Below are 19,879 nucleotides of genomic sequence, written 5' to 3' on the forward strand. Positions count from 1 at the left end.
TTGATTTCAGTCACAATGCTACTAATTATGAACTGTGTGACCTTGGGCAAGTTTATTTAAATGAACACATGCTAATCTTTCAGAGTAGAACTATAGCCTAAACCATAAATCTGAAGAGCTACTTAATTCTCTTTTAAGTCATCAACTGGTATATATATATATATATATATATATATTAAGATTTTATTTATTTATTTGACAGAGAGAGACACAGCGAGAGAGGGAACACAAGCAGGGGGAGTGGGAGAGGGAGAAGCAGGCTTCCCGCTGAGCAGGGAGCCCGATGCGGGGTTTGATCCCAGGACCCTGGGACCATGACCTGAGCCGAAGGCAGACGCTTAACGACTGAGCCACCCAGGCGCCCCTGGTATATATATTCTTAGCCAAACATCCAAAAACAGTACATGGCAAACAGAAAAATGTTAACTAATTAAGATCTCTTTGTCTTGGCTTCCTAGCTCATTTAAAAGACTACTTAACTTAAACAATATAAAATATTTAAAGGAATTAAAGGGTTACTTTTAGTCAGGCAATCCTCAAAGTATCAAGATAAGAACTTTTGTACATAGTTTACAATTGTGCAGCTTGCAGTAATGATGGGTAAGACTATTAACATTTGTGATTTTCATAAAGGAAGTATAACCAAATCAGAGTGTGTAGAAAGGCTGACAAGTACCTCAAACTTAATCCCACTTAAATTAATGTATGTGAGGATTTCAATGTAAACATAAGTAAGCTCTGGGTTTATTTCACTTCTTTTCTGCTTTATTGACATTTCTTTGAAGTTGTTACTATAAACATTTCCAGTCTCCCAAACTTTTTCTCTTCTGTATTTCTGCAGCCTGAAAGTGCTCAAGCAAAACAGTAATGTAGAGGTTTCTTTACAAATAACTCCAAAATGATTTCTGACATGATCTACCTCCATGTACAAATCCACTGCAGTATCGGCCTTAAGAAGCAATGCATCAGTAACTACTAGAGAAGAAAAAGGTTCCCAAAGGGTGTAATTACAGATGTATCAGAACTCTATTGACCTCCAAATAGTATCCTTTCCTGTTCAAAGATACCTGAAATTCATTAACAAAGACGCTTGTTCAGATTTTCTTTCTGTACTCACATTAAAATCTAAGTAGCATGAGAAGAGATAAAGTCACCACATAAATTCACAGAAAGGTATAAATAACAGATAACTATTAAGTTCTTTACGGTAGAGTTCAACAAAAATGATGGACAAATTTGTCTTAGGGCCCTTTTTATCTGAAAGGGGAGAGTGTAACAGAGAGAATAAACAGTTACAAAAACAGAAACAGTTTTTGAATAAAGGCAAAGACTGATAACAATGAATAAAAACTGTTTTGTCAGACAAGACCACAAAATGCTGAGAAGTGGTGAGGACTTTTTTTTAATTATACATCTTCAAAATAAAATGTAAAAGCTAAAGATTAAAAATATGTAAATAAAAATAAATTGATATAAACAGATACAAATCAACTAAATGAAAAAATCACTTAATGACCACTAGAACAAACTAAAAATACATACACAGCTGATTCTCAATATTCATGGTAGTTGAGTTCTATAAAGTTGCTGAAAACACTGAATTAGTAATTACTGATTCATTGCTTCTGGGAAAATAGAGAATTACGTTCTTGTGAGCTTCTGATCACAAATTTTTTGTCAACCAATCAATACATAACCTTGTTTTATGTGTGTTTCTGTTTAAAGACACCTTAATATATGTTGCCAATTCATTAATACAACTCACAGCCAACTGCATTATAATGCATGCCTGAACAATGTTTATTTAACACATACATTTTCTCCATAAGGCACATTCACATCATAGCTGGGGATGTGAATGTCAGATGACTCAAATATTTTGCAGTTCTGTGCATGTCCATGAATGACCCAGAAAGCATGGTGAGTATTAATTTGGGGGTTACAAATAAATTTTAGTTAGTATGTAAATTTGTAGATACAGAATCTATGAATAAAGAATATTGATTATACCTGGATTTTGATGCTGGTTTGGTGCTTGCTTATATGATACTAGGTTAATGGCATAAGTTCATTTCCCTTATCTAGAAGATTTAGATATACATTAGAACATCTCTAAATTCTTTGTCACTTCTGAATTTCTTAGAACCAAGGATCTATCTAAATTGAGCTATAAGGCATATCAGGTCCTACATAATCTAAACTTTTCTTAGCTATCTGGGCTTGTTTCCTTCTGCATCGAAATTTATGTATCTTTGATAAAGGAAGGATATATTAATTTCTACCCACCAATCATCATGCACTCTCACACTCCCTTACCTATAATCCATCCATTCTTTCATCCCCCCCCATCATCATGTATTAATCATGCATCTAGTGGTGTTGAAAATATGGTGACCAACAAGATAGGTTAAGATCCCTACCCTTTGGTGGTGATCATTTTTAGTGAGACAGCAACCATGTAAATGAACAGATCCATAACATAAATTCCAGTAGTCGTAAGTGCAATAAATTAAAACAGAATAATGGTTTATAGACAATTGTAGGTAAGAATATATTTAAAATAGAGTTACCAGGCAAGGATTTTTAAGGAGGCAATGCTGAAGCAGAGATCCAAATGAAATGAGAGGAATAAAAGCATACATTTAGAGGTAGAAGAGCATCAGTGACAAATGCTATAAGATCGAGTAAACTTGGTATTTCCAAGGAAGAGAAAGAAGACCAAAGAGATTAGCTCAGAGGGAGCGAGAAGGAGCTTGGGACCAATCGTGGGTTGCCTTGGTCCAGGATCACTGAGTCTGGGCTTTATTTTAGGTGTGATAGAAAACCCCTGAAAGAATTTTTTTTAAGATTTATTTATTTATTTTAGAGAGAGAGAGAGAGAGAGAGCACATAAAGTGGGAGGGGCAAAGGGAGAAAGAGAGAGGGATAGAGAGAATTTCAAGCAGACTCCCTGTTGAGCACAGGGCCTGATGTGGGGCTCGATCTCACAACCCTGAGATCATGATCTGAGCCAAAATCAAGAGTTGGCCACCTAGCCGACTGAGCACTCAGGTGCTCCCCCCACCCCAAAAGAATTTAAGCATCGGGTTATGATCTAACTTACATTGTAAAAGTATCACTCTGGCTGCTGTGGATCAGGATATGCAGGGCAAGAGTAGAGAGGTGACATTCTCACCAAGTTCCAAGAGAAGGAGCAGCAGTGGGAACATAGTAGTGTCCACAAAGTTGGGATAAAGTGGTCATGTATGGGGCATTGTGGAAGAGAAAGCAAATGAAATATGTTAACTGATTGGCCTCAGGGTTTAAGAGAAAAAGTGAAATCAGGGCTCGTTCTTGAGTAAATAGTGACATACCGAAATAGTAAATACTGAAATCTGGAAGACTGAAGAAGAGTGAGTTAGTGAGTAGGACAAGACAATCAAAGGTTTGGTTCTGGTCATCTGAAGATGAGAGACCTATCAGGCATTTACATATGTCCAGTATATGAACAAAGGAGGAAGAAACATAAGGAAATAGAGCAAGATGAAGAAAGGACAGGAACCTAGAGATAACAGTTAAAATGTACTGTCAGCCAAACATGGCATGACCTTTCCCCAATCCCAAATCTCAATCACTTGCTCAATCAACAAATATTTATTAAGCGACTACTCTCTGTCAGGCATGGTTCTAAGTGCCTGAGATTAAATCTTTCCTACCTGTCCTTTCACTACCTTATTTTTGAAGAATATCACTGTGATATATTGGCATTAAAGAAAAAACTGCAAACCAACTAAGCCTTTTGCATCTCAGGGATTGTATCTCAGTTTTTAGATTCATGGAATTTAGTTTTAGATGCATTCTCTGACATCACTTATGTAATAGGAGAATTTCATAAAAAATTGAATTATATATTGAAAGACAGTTCATCTCTTAATCATTTGGGCAACATCACAAAATACAAGTAATGCAGGCATTAGGTAGATAATTTTTCACTGAACCAGTTATTTTGGTCTAAATAGCAGGTGAATCCTATCCAGTTTTAGTTCACTGTTAACAATAAGGTGGTCTATTTGAATAATGTTTGCAATATTATTGATCCGGTAAAATAACAAAATTCAAACATGAATCAAATAATCTCAAGAACCAAGGTTTCCAAAAATGCAAAATGATCAGGAGCATATAACACAACATCATGATCATATAAGAGAAGATAATTTTTTCATGATAAAAGGCCGTATGTCTGGGAAATTAAATGGCATATGCAAAGGGGTGGAGATAAGTATATCACACAGCTTGCACGTGAAGGTGAGAGATTCTCTGGGCTTATGGTAATGCCTGGATTCCCCTGATGTTTCTGCTCTGGGGACTGAGACACCAGCACACGCATTGCACTCAGGAATGAGCATACCCTGGCACTGCCTTCTGATTGCTTGGACAGAGAATCAGCCTTCTAATCAATGAAGAAATAATCTCCAGTTATGGCATCTGGAGATGAACCTACCACCACCATCTCATCATTTCTTCCCATTTCATCAGTGGGCTCTCAATTTCTAGACTGATTCTTCAATTTAAACATGCTGTGGAATTCACGACAAAGTCCTCCATCTCTTGGCTTCCAATCCATAGCTCAGTTCCCCCAGCCCCACTAAAATGACTCATTAGCCAGCTTGGTAGTTTTGGACCCAGACTTTGCTCCAGAATTCTGAATAACCTTTGGTTTATTGTGCCTTCATCTAATAATGTAATGTTGGTGCTGATCTCCTCCCTGATATATATTTTTGATGAAATCGAAAGCTAAAAACACTTAAATCTCTATCTCTGATATAAACAGTTTTCTGCATAATGGTGAAAAGGTGAAATATGGATTTTCTCTATAACAACAACAACAACAACAACAACATGATGGTCTACCTTTTAACCTCTTAGTTTAGAAGAGAAATAAAAGTTCTATTATTTTAATGGACTCTTCAAGCGGTCTTGTGAAACAAGCCTGTGCATTTCTCCAAAGGAACTATTGTCGGTACTTCAAACATTCTAATTCAAATAGCACAGATAATGTAAACTCACTTTAATCTTCTTGAAAATGTCTGCAACAAGAGGAAAGAAGAAGAAGGAAAAAAAAAAACCTCTTTCACTCTTGATGTTACATTTTATAGGCAATCCTTTGCTTCTTTGCTGATTAAAAAGCTGATTCTCTGGTTCTTTGCTTATTTAATGAGGATCCCCTTGAATGGCACTGTCATTTATGGAGGATATGTTCCATGAAGGGTGCCTAAAAGACTTTACCTCAAAGGCCTGAAAGGTCAATCCAACAAAGTAGTCTTCTGACACTGTTATTTTCCACACGCATTCCTTCATCGGTCTGTAGTCATCAGGATAATTAGGAGACTGAATCTGTCCTTCATTTTTACGTATCTCACCTCCACAGATCGCTGAGGGCGAAAATAAGCAAATAAATAAATCTAGACCTGACATTTCATTTTCATTTTCTTCTGAGATACCATTTTAGTTCAGTGCCTGTAGCTGAGTACATAAAGACCGGCTATAAAAAAATCAAAGTTGGCTGGCTATACTGCTGTAAATATTTAGATGGTAAAAACCTAGTCAGTTAACTATAAAATTTAGATAATAGCACGGGAATATATGATTTTTTTTATCACAGTTTCTTTACATCTTTACAAAAAAACAGTATTTTTTTTAACTTCTAAAAACCGTTTGAGATTTTGTAAATGTATTCTATGCAGTAGAATATTCTATCATATTCTATATGAGTCCCTGAACTGGTTCTTACAGTCTTTTGAGCTCAGGTAAAATAGCTGATCAAGAGAGACGCTCCACAGAACTCTCTGGGCCTCTGGCAACGTGAGCTAGCATCATGTGCTCAACATCTGTGGCTCCATCCAAATAATCCCCTTCTCGGCCGTACAGCTAATCTCTACAACAAAATGCTTCCGTTTACTTAAAAGTTTAAGGGAAGCAGAAATCTCCTGTCTTCTAAATTACCTAAGCTCTTGTGCTAGCAGAGGTAGGCGCAAGAAGGGTCTCTTCTGCCCACAACCTGGCTAAAAGAAGAAGGGGGGGCGATTTTTAAGGCCAGGACACACAATGCCAGCTGTTGTTCTCTGAAACTTGTCGTTTCAGAGAAGTATAGAACAAAGCAGCTAGTAAAGTCTCCCTTGAATGCTGCCTCCCTCACTTAGACAAAGCATGCTCCAGAAATGTGCACAAGTACTTTCTGTGCAGTTTCCTGTAACAGAGAATTTCAGCAGTATAGGCACCAAATAAACACAAATTTAGTACAAAGAAAAAAATCATAATTTCTTCATGACATTTTAATAATCATGGAAACAATGGAAATTTAAGAGCTTTTGTGCCATTTCCATACACCCCCCCCCCACATCCCTACATACATTTATATGTTACTATGTCACTGGTACCAGGAAAGAGGCTCTTCTTGCAATTTAACTTTACCGAGTACTTTTGTAAAAAATTCATTTTTGTGAATATTATAACACAGATTTAGGAAACTTCATAATTAAATGTGGTTACAATATCATTCTAATGAAATTGAGAGAAAGGACATTTCTGCTAAGAGACTTAAGGGGAAGTAATCTCTAAAACTGAATGGGACTTGCCTTCATAGACAGCTGCAAAGCCTTTTCCCACCCAGTTACTGCTGCTACGAAACTCAATCCACATTCTGCTGTCTGTAGAGGTAAGAACTTCAGGCAACTTGTCCCCACAGAATCTACCTAAAAGAAATAAAAGAATACAGAGAGACTCCTAAATATGACTCTATATTCTAATTGCTTTCCACACTAGCCACAAATTATATATATAAAACCCGATTTGGTTCCTATACTCTATCTGGAGTAACTAGAACTGTAAGTATGCCTAGTATTTACTTAACATAGGTGGATAAATAAAAGAATGTCTTTGTATCTATTTATAAAATATTGGAACATACCATTCTCAGATTAACAGCCTGACGTCAATATCATTTTCTACAGAATTAAGAAACAGCTAGTGCTAAAGACATATTTGTAAAAGGTCACATGATACATCAAGGTAGGGAATATTCTTTCATAGAGAACAGAAAAAAGTACAGGCGATCCTGAGAAACTGGCTCCAATTGTCAGACCAGTCCTTGCAGAGAAGTAGCTTGGTTAAGGATGTGTCTCAGCCCAAAGCAGAGTTCTTTGTCCTGTGGGGTTCGACGATGACCCACCGGGGAGACTCACATGCTGCTCTGGGAGTCTTACACTGCTGCATACATTCCATCCCATGTACAAAGTCATAATCTGTTGTGTAGTCGGTCAACCTCCCATAAACATATATTGGCTAACTGTGTGTCTCCACTGTGCTTTAAATTTCCATATATGAGAAAATGGCTAAATCTGCATATCACATGAAATAATTTTACCAACAATAATACATTGCCATCCATTTCTGCATGCCCCTGGCAGTGCTATCATACATAGCTTCAGTATATGAAAAATGGTCGTCGACTTCAAACGAATTCATACTAACAGTCAACAGGTGAAAAACCGTCTTCCTAAATGGCAAAGTAAATTAAGGGCACGCAAAAGAGGAGCAATGTTTCTTAAACTGTAATGTGCATATGAAATGCCAGGGAGTCTGTTAAATACAGTCTCTAATTCAGAAAGTATGGAATGGAGCCTGGATTTCTACCCCTCTAACAAGTGATCCTGATGCTGCCTGTCTGACAGGTACACTTCAAGGAACAGGTCTCAGGGGAAGTAGTGGGGAAAATTTTCCACATGAAAACGATGACCAGACTGAAGCAGTCTGTTGGCCCACTATACGCCGAAGCATGTAATGCTGCTGGCATTCTAAAAGAAATGTGCTCCACTATTTAGCTTTAGATTTGGTTCTTCAATATGAATTTAATGAAATGTTTTCTTTGGAACACATACACATATATTACAGATTGCTTCACCTAGGCTAAGAAATGCAGTGTTCAAGACAATGTTTTCTTCAACCTGACTTACCACATTCGTTCAACACTATTTTTTTTTCTTATTTTTAAACATCTCTATATGTCTTGGACCTAAGACTTTTAATACAACAGTGTCCATTCAGCGGGTTTTGGACGTTAAGATAAAAAGAACTGTATGGCACATAAGCACAACTGAGCAAAGCTACCTCTAAAAATAAAGGAAAAGTTGCCATTTCAAAAAAAATTCAATATTAAAGTAGATGCTTACATGCTCACAACAGCTCTCACCTTTAAGTAAAACAGAGGGCAACAGTAAAGTGCCTCATGCAAGTTAATGGTGTGGTCTGTGGTTAAACGTTGGCAGCAGACTTTTGTGAGCACCAAATCTGAGCTACAATTTATGACACAAAGGACAAATGCCTCTTCTCAGCCACAAAAACTCTCTGAGAAGCACAACCGTGATGTCCACAGTGAGAGCTAACGTGGGTGGCAGAAGAAATCAGCTACCAAACATGGATCTAGTGGCTCACATTCTACTCTCTTAGCCAACAAAACAAAACACAGACATGTGCACCCACATCATTTATCTGGTTTTCTCATAAAAGCGATGATTTATCAAATTAAAAATATATTTGGAGGCTATTCTCAATCATTACATTCAGATCCAAGTATTTTCTCATAATTTAAGCTAGTTTAAAATCAATCTCTCTATTTATCTGTCTGTATTTTGCTGTGGTTGAAAAGAGTATAATAAAAATTAAGATGCGGGCCACATACATTTTGAAGTCTAAGATGACTCTTGAAAGAATCTACTTTCAAGGACAAACTAGATGCATGGCCACAGGGGAGGTAAAGAGTCTCTTACCAAGGAGAGGTGATTTCCTCCAGTACCCATCTCTCACTTCAATGTAGTCATACCAGCACAAACTGCTTTTGTATAAGTCCATTGTGGTAAAATTTAAAACAATCTGCAAATTGGAGCAAAATGACACAAAAAGTAAAATGATTATTAACTGCACACGGTAATTTGATTCCTGGAGATAAGGAACCCAGGACTACTATGTATACAGATTCATAGCTAATTCTTTTTTTTTTTTTCTGTTAGTATTCCCTTAATATTTTTTCTTAGCAAACACTTCAAAAAAAGAAAATTTCTTCTCGTTCTCATTAATGTTTGACAATATAGGAGCACTATGTCAGGAGTTAAACTAAACATTTTAGCAATTAAAGCAAAGTTTCGATAAAGGTAATTTAAACAATTGTGAAACCAACAGAAATCTTTATTCAAAGAGTTTATTTTGAATTTTTTAAGATAAACAGGACTTAAACCATGAGAAATTCTGATTTTGCCATGAATGTCTTCTTTTTAATAATTTATTTCAAAGACAACCAGTCAGACGTGTATAATTATATTAAAAATTACCACCATGTGCCATATTCCAAGAACATAATATCATTGTGTATGCTGAAATGTTTTAAATACAGCTCTAAAATTTGAATTTATCCATGTAACTATAATCAAAGACAGATGTCACTATGCTTCTCTAGATCCAAGAATATATACTCAAGGACCTCTCAAGTTATAAGATCTTACACATGACCCCTTATTCTGTACTTTGTCTTGAAATGATGCTGCTTTTTGTTAAGATAATTCAGATAATTCAAGAACAACTCCAGGAAAGACAATTTTCTTACTGCTTTATAAAAAGACTTTATTTTTCAAATAATTAACTCTTTTTCTACTTGATTACACCAAAAGTAGAGCCAAACTAGCATGAGAAATATATCTATCTGAAGTAAAATTCATTTGGAAAATAGTTTTTTTAATATTCAAAAACTCATTCTGCTTAAAATATCTAAGGTGCTTAAGGTGTGAGGTGAACCTTTTTTTACTCTGAAAGCTGCAATGGACTTTGGCCCAAAGCAACAAATTATGAGTATTTAAATAAATGCTTCTAATATAAAACTATAGATTGTAACAATATTTAAAGAATCCTTTGGTAACAAAATAAAAACCTGAATTTATATTTAAGAGAACTCTCAAGCTCAAGAACTGAGTAAAATATATATATAATCCATCAATACTGAATCCATATTCCAGAAGAGTGCTACCATTTTTGTGTAGAAAACATATACTTCTCCCCTTTCTTGAACTCAATACTTAACAGAACCATAAGTACTAATTAGGGCAAATCAATCCTTAACTAGCTTACTTCTTATGAGAATGAAGATACAACATAACAATAAATATTCCTCCTGGCGTCCTGCATCTCAGTAACAACAATGGTCATCAGTGGAACTGTACACCAAAGCTAGTTATAATTGCCCCTGTAAATAATTATTTTATAGAGATAGAAACTAAGACTTTATCGAACTATAATGAAAGTCAACTGTACCTTCTAATGGCATTAACATTTCGCCATTAAATTCGAACTTTTTCAGTTTCTTTAAACATATATTTTCTTGATTCCAAAGAGATGAAATCTACCAAGGATGTGAAAATAGAGGCACACTTGTTTTGTTTTGCATTTTAATGTAATACAATCTGTGTAGCATAACTTGGTTTTGTTTAATAAAATTGTTGGGGTGCCTGGGTGGTGCAGTTGGTTGAGCTTCCAACTCTTGGTTTTGGCTTAGGTCATGCTCTCAGGGTCGTGAGATCGAGCCCTGCGTCAGGCACCCCACTGGGTGTGGAGCCTGCTTGAGATTCTCTCTCCCTCTCCCTCTGCCACGCCCACTCATGCTCCCTCTCTTTCTCTCTCCTTCTCTGTCTCTCTCAAATAAATAAATAAATTTTAAAAAAATAAAATTAAATTTTTATTTATTTCTGTCTACCTTATTTATAGTTTCTCTTTTTCCTTTGTTTTTCTTTTCCTTCACCTAATTTTATCATTCCAAATATTCTCAAAAATGTTTACAAAAATTTCCACAATATCCATTTTTTTCCTTTCTTTTGCAGTAATCCTCAATATCTGATTATTAAAATGCATAGTTTCTAAACAATTTTTCTGAAGTTCCCAGTATGTTTTCTCTTCCATCTCTGAATACCAATGTAATATTAGGTTATTCTTACAACATCATTGGAAAATAATTTTTGTTTTTTCTCCTTAATTTTATATTTACTTTAAGCCTGTTTAAATGGGGAAGACTACCACTGCCTGATTGATCTTAGGTTTCTTTTTTTTTTTTTTTAAGATTTTATTTATTTATTTGACAGAGAGAGACACAGTGAGCAAGGGAACACAAGAAGGGAGAGTGGGGAAGGGAGAAGCAGGCTTCCTGCAGAGCAGGGAGCTCAACGTGGGGCTCGATGTGGGGCTCAATGTGGGGCTCGATCCCAGGACCCTGAGATCATGACCTGAGTCAAAGGCAGACGCTTGATGACTGAGCCCCCCAGGCACCCCTGATCTTAGGTTTCATTCTGCATTTGTATTCTGTCTTAGCAACCACCAGGGATTCGAATCTGTATGATCATACAAGAACTCAGTTATTATAGCAGAGATGGCAAAACTAGAATTCAGACACAAACGGTAGACCCCAAGGCTCATTTTGTGGCTTCCTTCTTGGATTTAAAGGTAAGTTTCATAATGGTGTGCAAATAATTTCACTTCCTCTTCTACGAGGGAAAAAAAAATCAAGCTAAATTGGAAGTATGTATATCATCAAATTGTATTTAAAATTAAAACAATGTGGTTGGAATGCTAACAAGTAGTTAATATTTGAAGTTTGGAATGTACACACACAAACACACACACACAGTTGGAAGGGGGATAACTCTAAACAGAAAAGTTTCCTATCTTGTTTTTAATCTTCTATTTTAAACGCCAAGCACCGTGGAGGAACAAAACTGGCCTACTTTAATATAAAACACAGAGTCCTTTAGAAGCAGAAAATGTAATAAAGATAGGTTTTCTAAAATCAAATCTTAGGGCTCTGACACAGAAGTAAAATGCTGGCCTTCGACTAAGGTTGCTAGCAGAATCAACTTGAATTACAAATCAAAAGCATTTGGAAAATACTTGGTTCTCTTAAATTATGCTTTTTTGTGTAAATACGTTGCATCTTTTTAAAAGAATGATGAAATGAAAACTAACTGGCACAATTATATAAATGTTTATTTCTTATGGTAAGTATCAATTTACCATTATCAATTTAAAATTAATCATGGCTCCCTTGGAACATGAGATTGAAGGAGATACAAGGAACAATTCAGGATTTCCTGTGATCTGTTATGAATGAGTCTTAGTTGCTATTCTGCAAGGTTAAATTGATACAATTGCTGTGGAGTTTGCTTATTAAAACTTTGTTACGTAGTAAAGCAGAGTGCCACAAAGTGCGGAATCTGGAAGAAAGGCAGACCAACAGTCAAGGGACTGGATGTCTGCAAATCTCCTGAAAAATATAATCAAGAAACTATTGTCAGCACAATTAAGACATTACTGACTACCTAAACTAATTCCATGAGCACCACAGAAAGACCAACTAGAATTGGTCTTACAGTGCTGAGGATGGGGAAGACACAAATCTTCAATTAGACTGATATTATTAAATGGCTCTTTAGAAAGAGATATTAGAATCAAAAGCAGTAAAATAAAATAGATTTCTGGGTTCCAGCCAAAAGAAGTCTGGACAAGCCTAATAATCTCTAGGGAGACTACAGTTTTCTTCTCAGGAATAAGACTAGAGGTGAGAAGATCAGTAAACTATACTCTATGGGTCAAATTCAGCCTTCAACCAGTTTTTGTAAAGAAAGGTTTGTTGGACCCATTCCTTTACATATTGCCTATGATTGCCTTTGCAGTACAATAGAACTGAACATTTGAAACAAACTGAATCACCGGCAAAACCAAAAGTATTTACTGTATATCTTTTCCAGAAAAAATTGCCAACTCATGGAATAATTGATCACTAAGCTTTTGTTCAGCTCCGAATTGTATCCTGCTAAAGGAAAAAAATTACATCTTTTCCCGCAACTAGAAGCTATTTATGATTGGGAGTCGAAAGCCTGGTTTAAGTTCTAGCTTCTCGGATTGCTAGTTTACTTAAACTTTCTTAGTTGGAATGTATTTCCTTATGTCAGATCCCTGGAGGCCATAATATCAAGCTGATCTCAGCAGAGTTAAATCAGAAGGACTTAATTAGATAATGTTAGAAAACCACTAAGGTAATCTGAAAGCATTGTTAAGATTCTCATGTATTACTGTTTTCATGGTACATATTCAGGCATCCCTCACAACATAAATCCTGAAGACAGTTATGAAAGAAATAAAAGTATTAACCCAATTTACTTAATCCAACTATGCTGGGAACATAAAAACATCAACCTAATTTTAAGGTTTCACAGGAAAATCAACACGTTAAAGTAAGGGATTCTTACTTTAAAATCTAAAGAATAGACAGACAGGAGAACCTGGACCTCGGTTCAAGTCCCTGCCTTACAATAGACGAGTTGTATGACTCAGGTGGATCCCTAATTCCATCAGGGATTTATTATATGACAGGTGAAAAACAAGAATTGGATTATGCTATAAGAGTAATTTCTCTGCTTAAAATTATATGATAACACTTGGGTTTTGACATTTTGGTGTGTCATCACCAACTACTCACAGGAACATTTTTCATACCTTCTTCTCCTTAATCCCCACTCCACCCCTATACCTAATCAATTCCAACTTCTGTAGTTCCCCTAATAATGTTCTCCTTCCATTTTCGCTGACCATGCTCTCCATACCTCTTTGAAATAACTGCAATAGTTTCCTAAGCTGTACTTTGTGGGGTTTTTTTTATTTTTATTTTTATTTATTTGTCAGAGAGAGAGAGAACACAAGCAGGGGTAGTGGCAGGCAGAGGGAGAAGCAAACTCCCCACTGAGCAGGGAGCCCGATGAGGGGCTCCATCCCAGGACCCTCGGATCATGACCTGAGCCCAAGGCAGACACTTAACTGACTGAGCCACCCAGGCATCTCTCACAAGCTGTACTTTGGTTTTCAGTTTCACTCATCTCTAATTCATCCTATCCTGTATGGCCATTTTAATCCCGTGAAAGTTGGGCACCAGTGGCTTCACACCCAACTCCATGTAAATTCCTAATCGTAGGCATCATGACTCTAGGGTCATAACCCACCTCTGCTGCCTCATCTTTCACTACCTCAAACAGAACCTTCATCCTGCCCATCCCTGACTTCTTGCTGGTGTGCCCTGAAAAAGTACCCCCAGTTTCAGCACTCCTTTAGTCAAAGTGTATGTCATTCTTCCTGGGACACGACTCTCCCCTTCCCTGTTTCTGGAATCTCTTCACACCTTTCAAAGTCTTGATCAAAGGCTTAGATTTCCCAACAAGATCTGAGCTCTCCTATCTCAGCAATTCCATCTTGCTTTCAGTGATTTTTCAGAGTTTGGCTATTGTATTACTGGGCCTTGCTCTTGCTGTGTTTATAAGTTCTTGAGAGCAAAGATTTCTTTCACACGCCAGCAGATACTATATTTTGAATTGACCCCATATGTGTAAAGCACAGATGAGTGATTAAAAAGAAATTTTTGCAAAATGAAAGCAGTCAAATGATAGCTCCTAAGTGGGTTATACAGGAAAAGAAAAAAAATATTAACTCTATTGAAGACAAAAGCAATCTGCCCTTGTTAAAAGGTCGATCAGTTCTAAAAGATGAAAGAATCAATAGTGCATAATTCTATCAGCTCAACAGAGCTCCATTCTCAGCTGCACATTCTGGACTGTTACCAGAATGCACTGTGCAACATCAAGAACAGTCTTAGATTGGACAGGACTCTGTTTTTACCTTGGAAAGTCTAATTCTAAAAAGACATACATGTAAAATGACAATCTTCTTTTTTACTGTGGTAAAATAAATATCCACATAAAACTTACCATTTTAATCCCTTTTAAGTGCACAGTTTTATGGTGAAAGTACATTTACACTGTTGTACAATAATAAACTTATTTTTTAAAAAGAATATTCTTCCCATATAAAATAATACACACTTATTGTAGAAAATTAAAGGAAGAAAAAATAAAATCTATCTGTAAACCCACCAGAGAGAAATAAGCATTGTTTTAGTATATATTCTTCCATAATTTCGTCTCTAACATATGCAATTTAAAAATTAGAACTTTTCATGCCTATGATTTTTAACCTGCTTATTAAATTTCCCAATATATTAAAAACATTTTCTCAAATCAATGCTATTTTTGGTTTTCTAAATTTAATTTGTTTCCAATTTTTCATTATTATATATAACTCTCTCTGCACAGACTCAAATAATTTCTCTAAAATAAATCTCTGGGCTAAAATGCAAGTGCATTTTTCAAAATATGATAAAGATTACCAAAGTCCTTCAGAAAAGATATTTCCACTTTTATTTTCAGAAGCTCTGTACCCTTACTATCATTTGATATTATTCTATTCCATCTTTGTGGGTAAAATACAACACATCATTGTTGATTCAAAAAGTACTTCTTTAAGACTGAAAGTAAACAATTTCTATATTAATTATATATCTATTTGTACAGATCAATAAATGTTCTGCTTTCTTAGTCATTTTCTAATGTGGTGTTAATCTTTACTTATTAATTTAAAATAGCTCTTTATATATGCATAATACCAATGTTCTCTCATCTCATTTTGATTTTTATTTGTGATTTTGTATTGTTAATGTAATTATTCTAATAAATTATTTTGCATTTTGTTATTTTTTATTTAGGTACCCAACTTGTCTTTTCCAGAAAATAAACACCAAATCATTTGTTTTCCTCAGAAAAATATGAAATAAAAGTTTAGTTTTTGTGCAAATACATAAAAATGATTTATTATTTATTGAAAAACTCTTACCCGACTTATTTATTTTCTGGGGGCGCCTGGATGGCTCAGTAGATTAAGCGCCCAACTCTCGATTTCAGCTCAGGTCATGCTCTCAGGGTCGTGAGATCAAGCCCCACAGCAGGCTCTGCCCTGGGCATGGAGTCCACTTGAGATTCTCTCTCTCTCTCCCTCCCCCTGCCCCTCCCCCACTCATCTCTCTCTCTCTCTTTCTCTCTCTCTCTGATGAAAAGAAGGAAAGAAAGAAAAAGAAAGAAAGAAAGAAAGAAAGAAAGAAAGAAAGAAAGAAAGAAAGAAAGAAAGAAAGAAAGTTCATATTTATAAACAAATATACGACAAAAGTCTTTAAGCCCTCAGGCATAGTTCTGGTCTTTGTGGTTTGTTCCATTGATTCAGAAGCCTATTTTGACATACCACAGAATATGAATTACTGAAGCAGTTTAATGTTTTTCTATTACCTTACAGTGCAATCCACTTCCCTTCATTAATTATTTTCTAATTTGCCTTGGTTATTCCAACTCTTGTTATTTTATAAATCACCTCTGGAAAAATTGGGTCTGGTATAAAACAAAAATCTATTGGAAATTTATTGGATTTACTTTAAAACTATACATTAATTTGAGAAAAGCTGACAATTTATAATACATCCTGGCATATGATATGTTACATTCTGCTACATATGTTACTGTGTTTTAGTTCCACAATGAAGTCTTCAGTTTTCTAAAATCTATTACATCTTAGTATATTTGTTTTTATTTGATCAACTTAAGTGTAATTTTTTAGTTCATTCTTCTGAATTTTTGAGAAGAGAAAACATATTCTCTATTACTAAAGAAAAATTTAATGATTAGCTCTGCCAAATGCAAGGTTTGTGGTGCTAGGCAGGTTACTCAATCCTTTTTTAAGTTCAATTTCTTCACATATAAAAGAGAGATAATTATAATCCTAAACTCAATGGAGTGTGAGCAGTTTAACACAGTGCCTGGCATAGTAAATACTCAACATTAATTTCTTATATTTATTGAATTGGAAAAAAGTCCTCCTAGTCCTAATTCATCAGGTTCATTAAATATACATACTGAATTCTAGTGTTACTAGCATTTATGAAATTTTTAGACAGATTGTTTCCATTTGATACTATTATTTGACAAAATAACAAATTTTATAATATTCAACTAACCTCATAATGCTGAACTAAAACACTTCCAATTTTATAAATTATATAGCTTGCTTTCATTTGATTAAATTTATATAACATCCATGTGTTTATATTCATATGTAAGGCAGTTGATAATTTTTTCACGTGTGTTGTGTAACATATGCTTATCAGAATTTTACTAGTTTAGTAAAATAAATGACGATAGAGAAAAAAAAATGAAGAGACTACACATTGTTATGCAATGCACTTGAAATACATTTTATTACATGGGAGAAATCTGAGATTTTAGAATTTGAAAAAACTGCCTTGAGAAATCATCTGCAAGCAGCATCATTTTATAATAACTTCTGTAAACTTATTTTATATGGTTATAACTTATTTAATTTTTAGTGTTCATTAAATAACTTTTGATATTTTCCATGTCCAGGATTCTACATTAAGAAATACTTCAAGTGAAAGTATTTCTTCAAGTTTTTATTTTTAACAAAGTTAAAATATAGCCATTTATATACAGTGAAATTACATTATTATGAATTCAAGTAAAAAAACTCACATTTTCAAACAGAAAAAATACTAGCAAAATATGTTAATTTAAAAAAATAACCTCAAGTATAAACTATAGGCAGGACAAAATGAGCCTTAATGGAAATCTGAGATGTGAGAAGAAATAACGACTAAAAATATTTGGTGAATCTTCAAACAAATGCTGTTGGGAAAGGAGACCCATGTACAAGAGAATGAAGTCAGACCTTTATCTTAAGCCATATACAAAAATTAATTCAGCAATGAATTAAAGACCTAAATGTAAAACCCATAGCTATAAAGCTAGAAGAAAGCATAGAGGAAAAGCTTCATGATACTGGAACTGGCAATGATTTCTTGGATATGGCAGAAAAGCGCAGGCAAAAAAAAAGCAAAAATAGTTATGTGGTACTACATCAAACTAAAAAGCTTTTGCAAAGCAAACAATCAGCAGAGTAAAAAGGCAACTACAAAAAAGAAGACAATATTTGCAAATCATATATCTCATGAATGGTTAATAGCCATAATATGTAAAGAACTCCTATAACTCCACAAGAAAAAATAAAATAATCCAACTAAAAAATGGGCAAGACACTTAAAGATACATTTCTCCAAAGATGATATACAAATGCCAAGAAGCATATCAACATCACTAATCATCAGAGAAATGCAAATCAAATCCACAATGAGATATCACCTCTCACCCATTAGGATGGCAACTATCAAAACAACAACAACAACAAAAAAACAACAACAAAAACCCACCAAAATACTACATATTGGTGAAGATGTGGGGAATTTGGAACCCTTCTACATTGCTGGTGGGATTGTAAAATAGTGCAACCACTATGGAAAACAATATGGAAGTTCTTCAAAAAATTAAAAACAGAACTACCAAATTATCCAGCAATCCCACTTCTTCAGAGTATGCATCCACAGGAATTAAAAGGACTGTCTTGAAGAGATATTTGCATACTCATGTTTGTAGTAGCACTATTCACAACAGCCAGAAGGTGGAAGCAACTCAAACGTCTATCAATGGATGAATGGATAAACAAATACGGTCTATACATACAATGGAATATCATTCAGCCTTAAAAAGGAAGAAAATCCTGTCACATGCTAAAACATGGTTAAACCTTGAGACCATTACGTAAATGAAATAAACCAGTCACAAGATAACAAATGCTGTATGCTTCCACTTATGTGAGGCATCGAAAGTAATCAAATTCATAGAAACAGAAAGTACAATGGTGGTTCCCAGGGCCAAGGGGTAGGGAAAATGGACATGAATGGGTATGGAGTTTCAGTTTTGCAAAATGGAAAAGTTCTGGAGATCTGTTCCATAACGATGTGAATGTACTTAACACTATTGAAATGTACACTTAAAAAATGGTTAAGACAGTAACTTGTACGTTTTTTACCACAAAAAAAAAATTGGTAAATATCTATGTATAGCTTAACAAATGTTAAGTGCAAAAACAATAATAACATCTCATTTGTGTCAGGATGAAACAAACTTGAAGAAAAATACTGAACAATAGCATATAAAATTAAGATAACATGTACTGTAATCTTTTTTTTTAGAATCTTTTTATGGTTTGGGAGAAGGATAAGGACACCACTTAAATATGACTCCATTAAGAAGGCTGGTAGAAAAGGGGGTACCAAATAATAGAATATACATTTAAAACTTTCAAACCAATAGATAGAAAATAAGTGAAATGAGGGAAAATGAAACCGTAAATTCAATACATAAAAAGGCAAAAAAGTAGAACAAAAGAAACAAAGTGGGACATATAGAATGCAAACAAGAAATAATAATACACCAGAAATCACAAAAAATGTAACTGTAATAAACACTAAAGACAAACTAACCACCATGAATTAAATAAAAAATAAAACCAAACTATTTGCTGTCTAAAAGGGACACACCTGGGACACAAGACCACATAACAACTAAATGTCTAAAGCAAGATGAAGATATAACCAGGCAAGTATATTAATCAAAAGAATGTGTAGCCTTATTAATATCAGAAAAAAATAGAGTACCTAAATCACGACTAGAGACAAAGAAATACAGTATATAATAATAGTTTAATTATCAGAAAGATGTTATATTCTAAACATAATATATATAATAATATAGAATAAAAATATTTTAAATATATTTAAATATAAATATATACAATATTTATTTTTAAAATAAAGAGAAATTAATAAATCCACCAAAGAGTGACAAATATTAACATACCAAAACAATAGAGAATATATACACTTCACAATTAAAAAGACTAATGCATAGAGAACTTTGCACCCAGCTACTGCACAAAACACATTTTGTTTTCCTTTGTAAGATTTTATTTGTTTATTTAGAGAGAGAGTGGAGGCAGGGGCAGAGGGAGAGGGAAAGAGAGAATCCTAAGC

General features: G+C 34.6%; 1 protein-coding gene across 1 annotated transcript in view; it reads right to left on the reverse strand.

The window, feature by feature from the left end:
* Positions 1 to 19,879, reverse strand: part of TLL1 (tolloid like 1) — a 208,160-nt gene that overhangs the window by 49,064 nt on the left and 139,217 nt on the right. Inside the window, exons 10-12 of the mRNA XM_021698858.1 lie at positions 8,805 to 8,907; positions 6,615 to 6,731; positions 5,266 to 5,411 (exon numbers count right to left, since the gene is read on the reverse strand). Coding sequence (XP_021554533.1) covers positions 5,266 to 5,411; positions 6,615 to 6,731; positions 8,805 to 8,907 — 366 coding nt within the window. The remainder of the gene's footprint in view (positions 1 to 5,265; positions 5,412 to 6,614; positions 6,732 to 8,804; positions 8,908 to 19,879) is intronic.

The sequence above is a fragment of the Neomonachus schauinslandi genome, chromosome 2, assembly GCF_002201575.2.
Source record: "Neomonachus schauinslandi chromosome 2, ASM220157v2, whole genome shotgun sequence".
In the NCBI taxonomy this organism is placed as follows: Eukaryota; Metazoa; Chordata; class Mammalia; order Carnivora; family Phocidae; genus Neomonachus; species Neomonachus schauinslandi.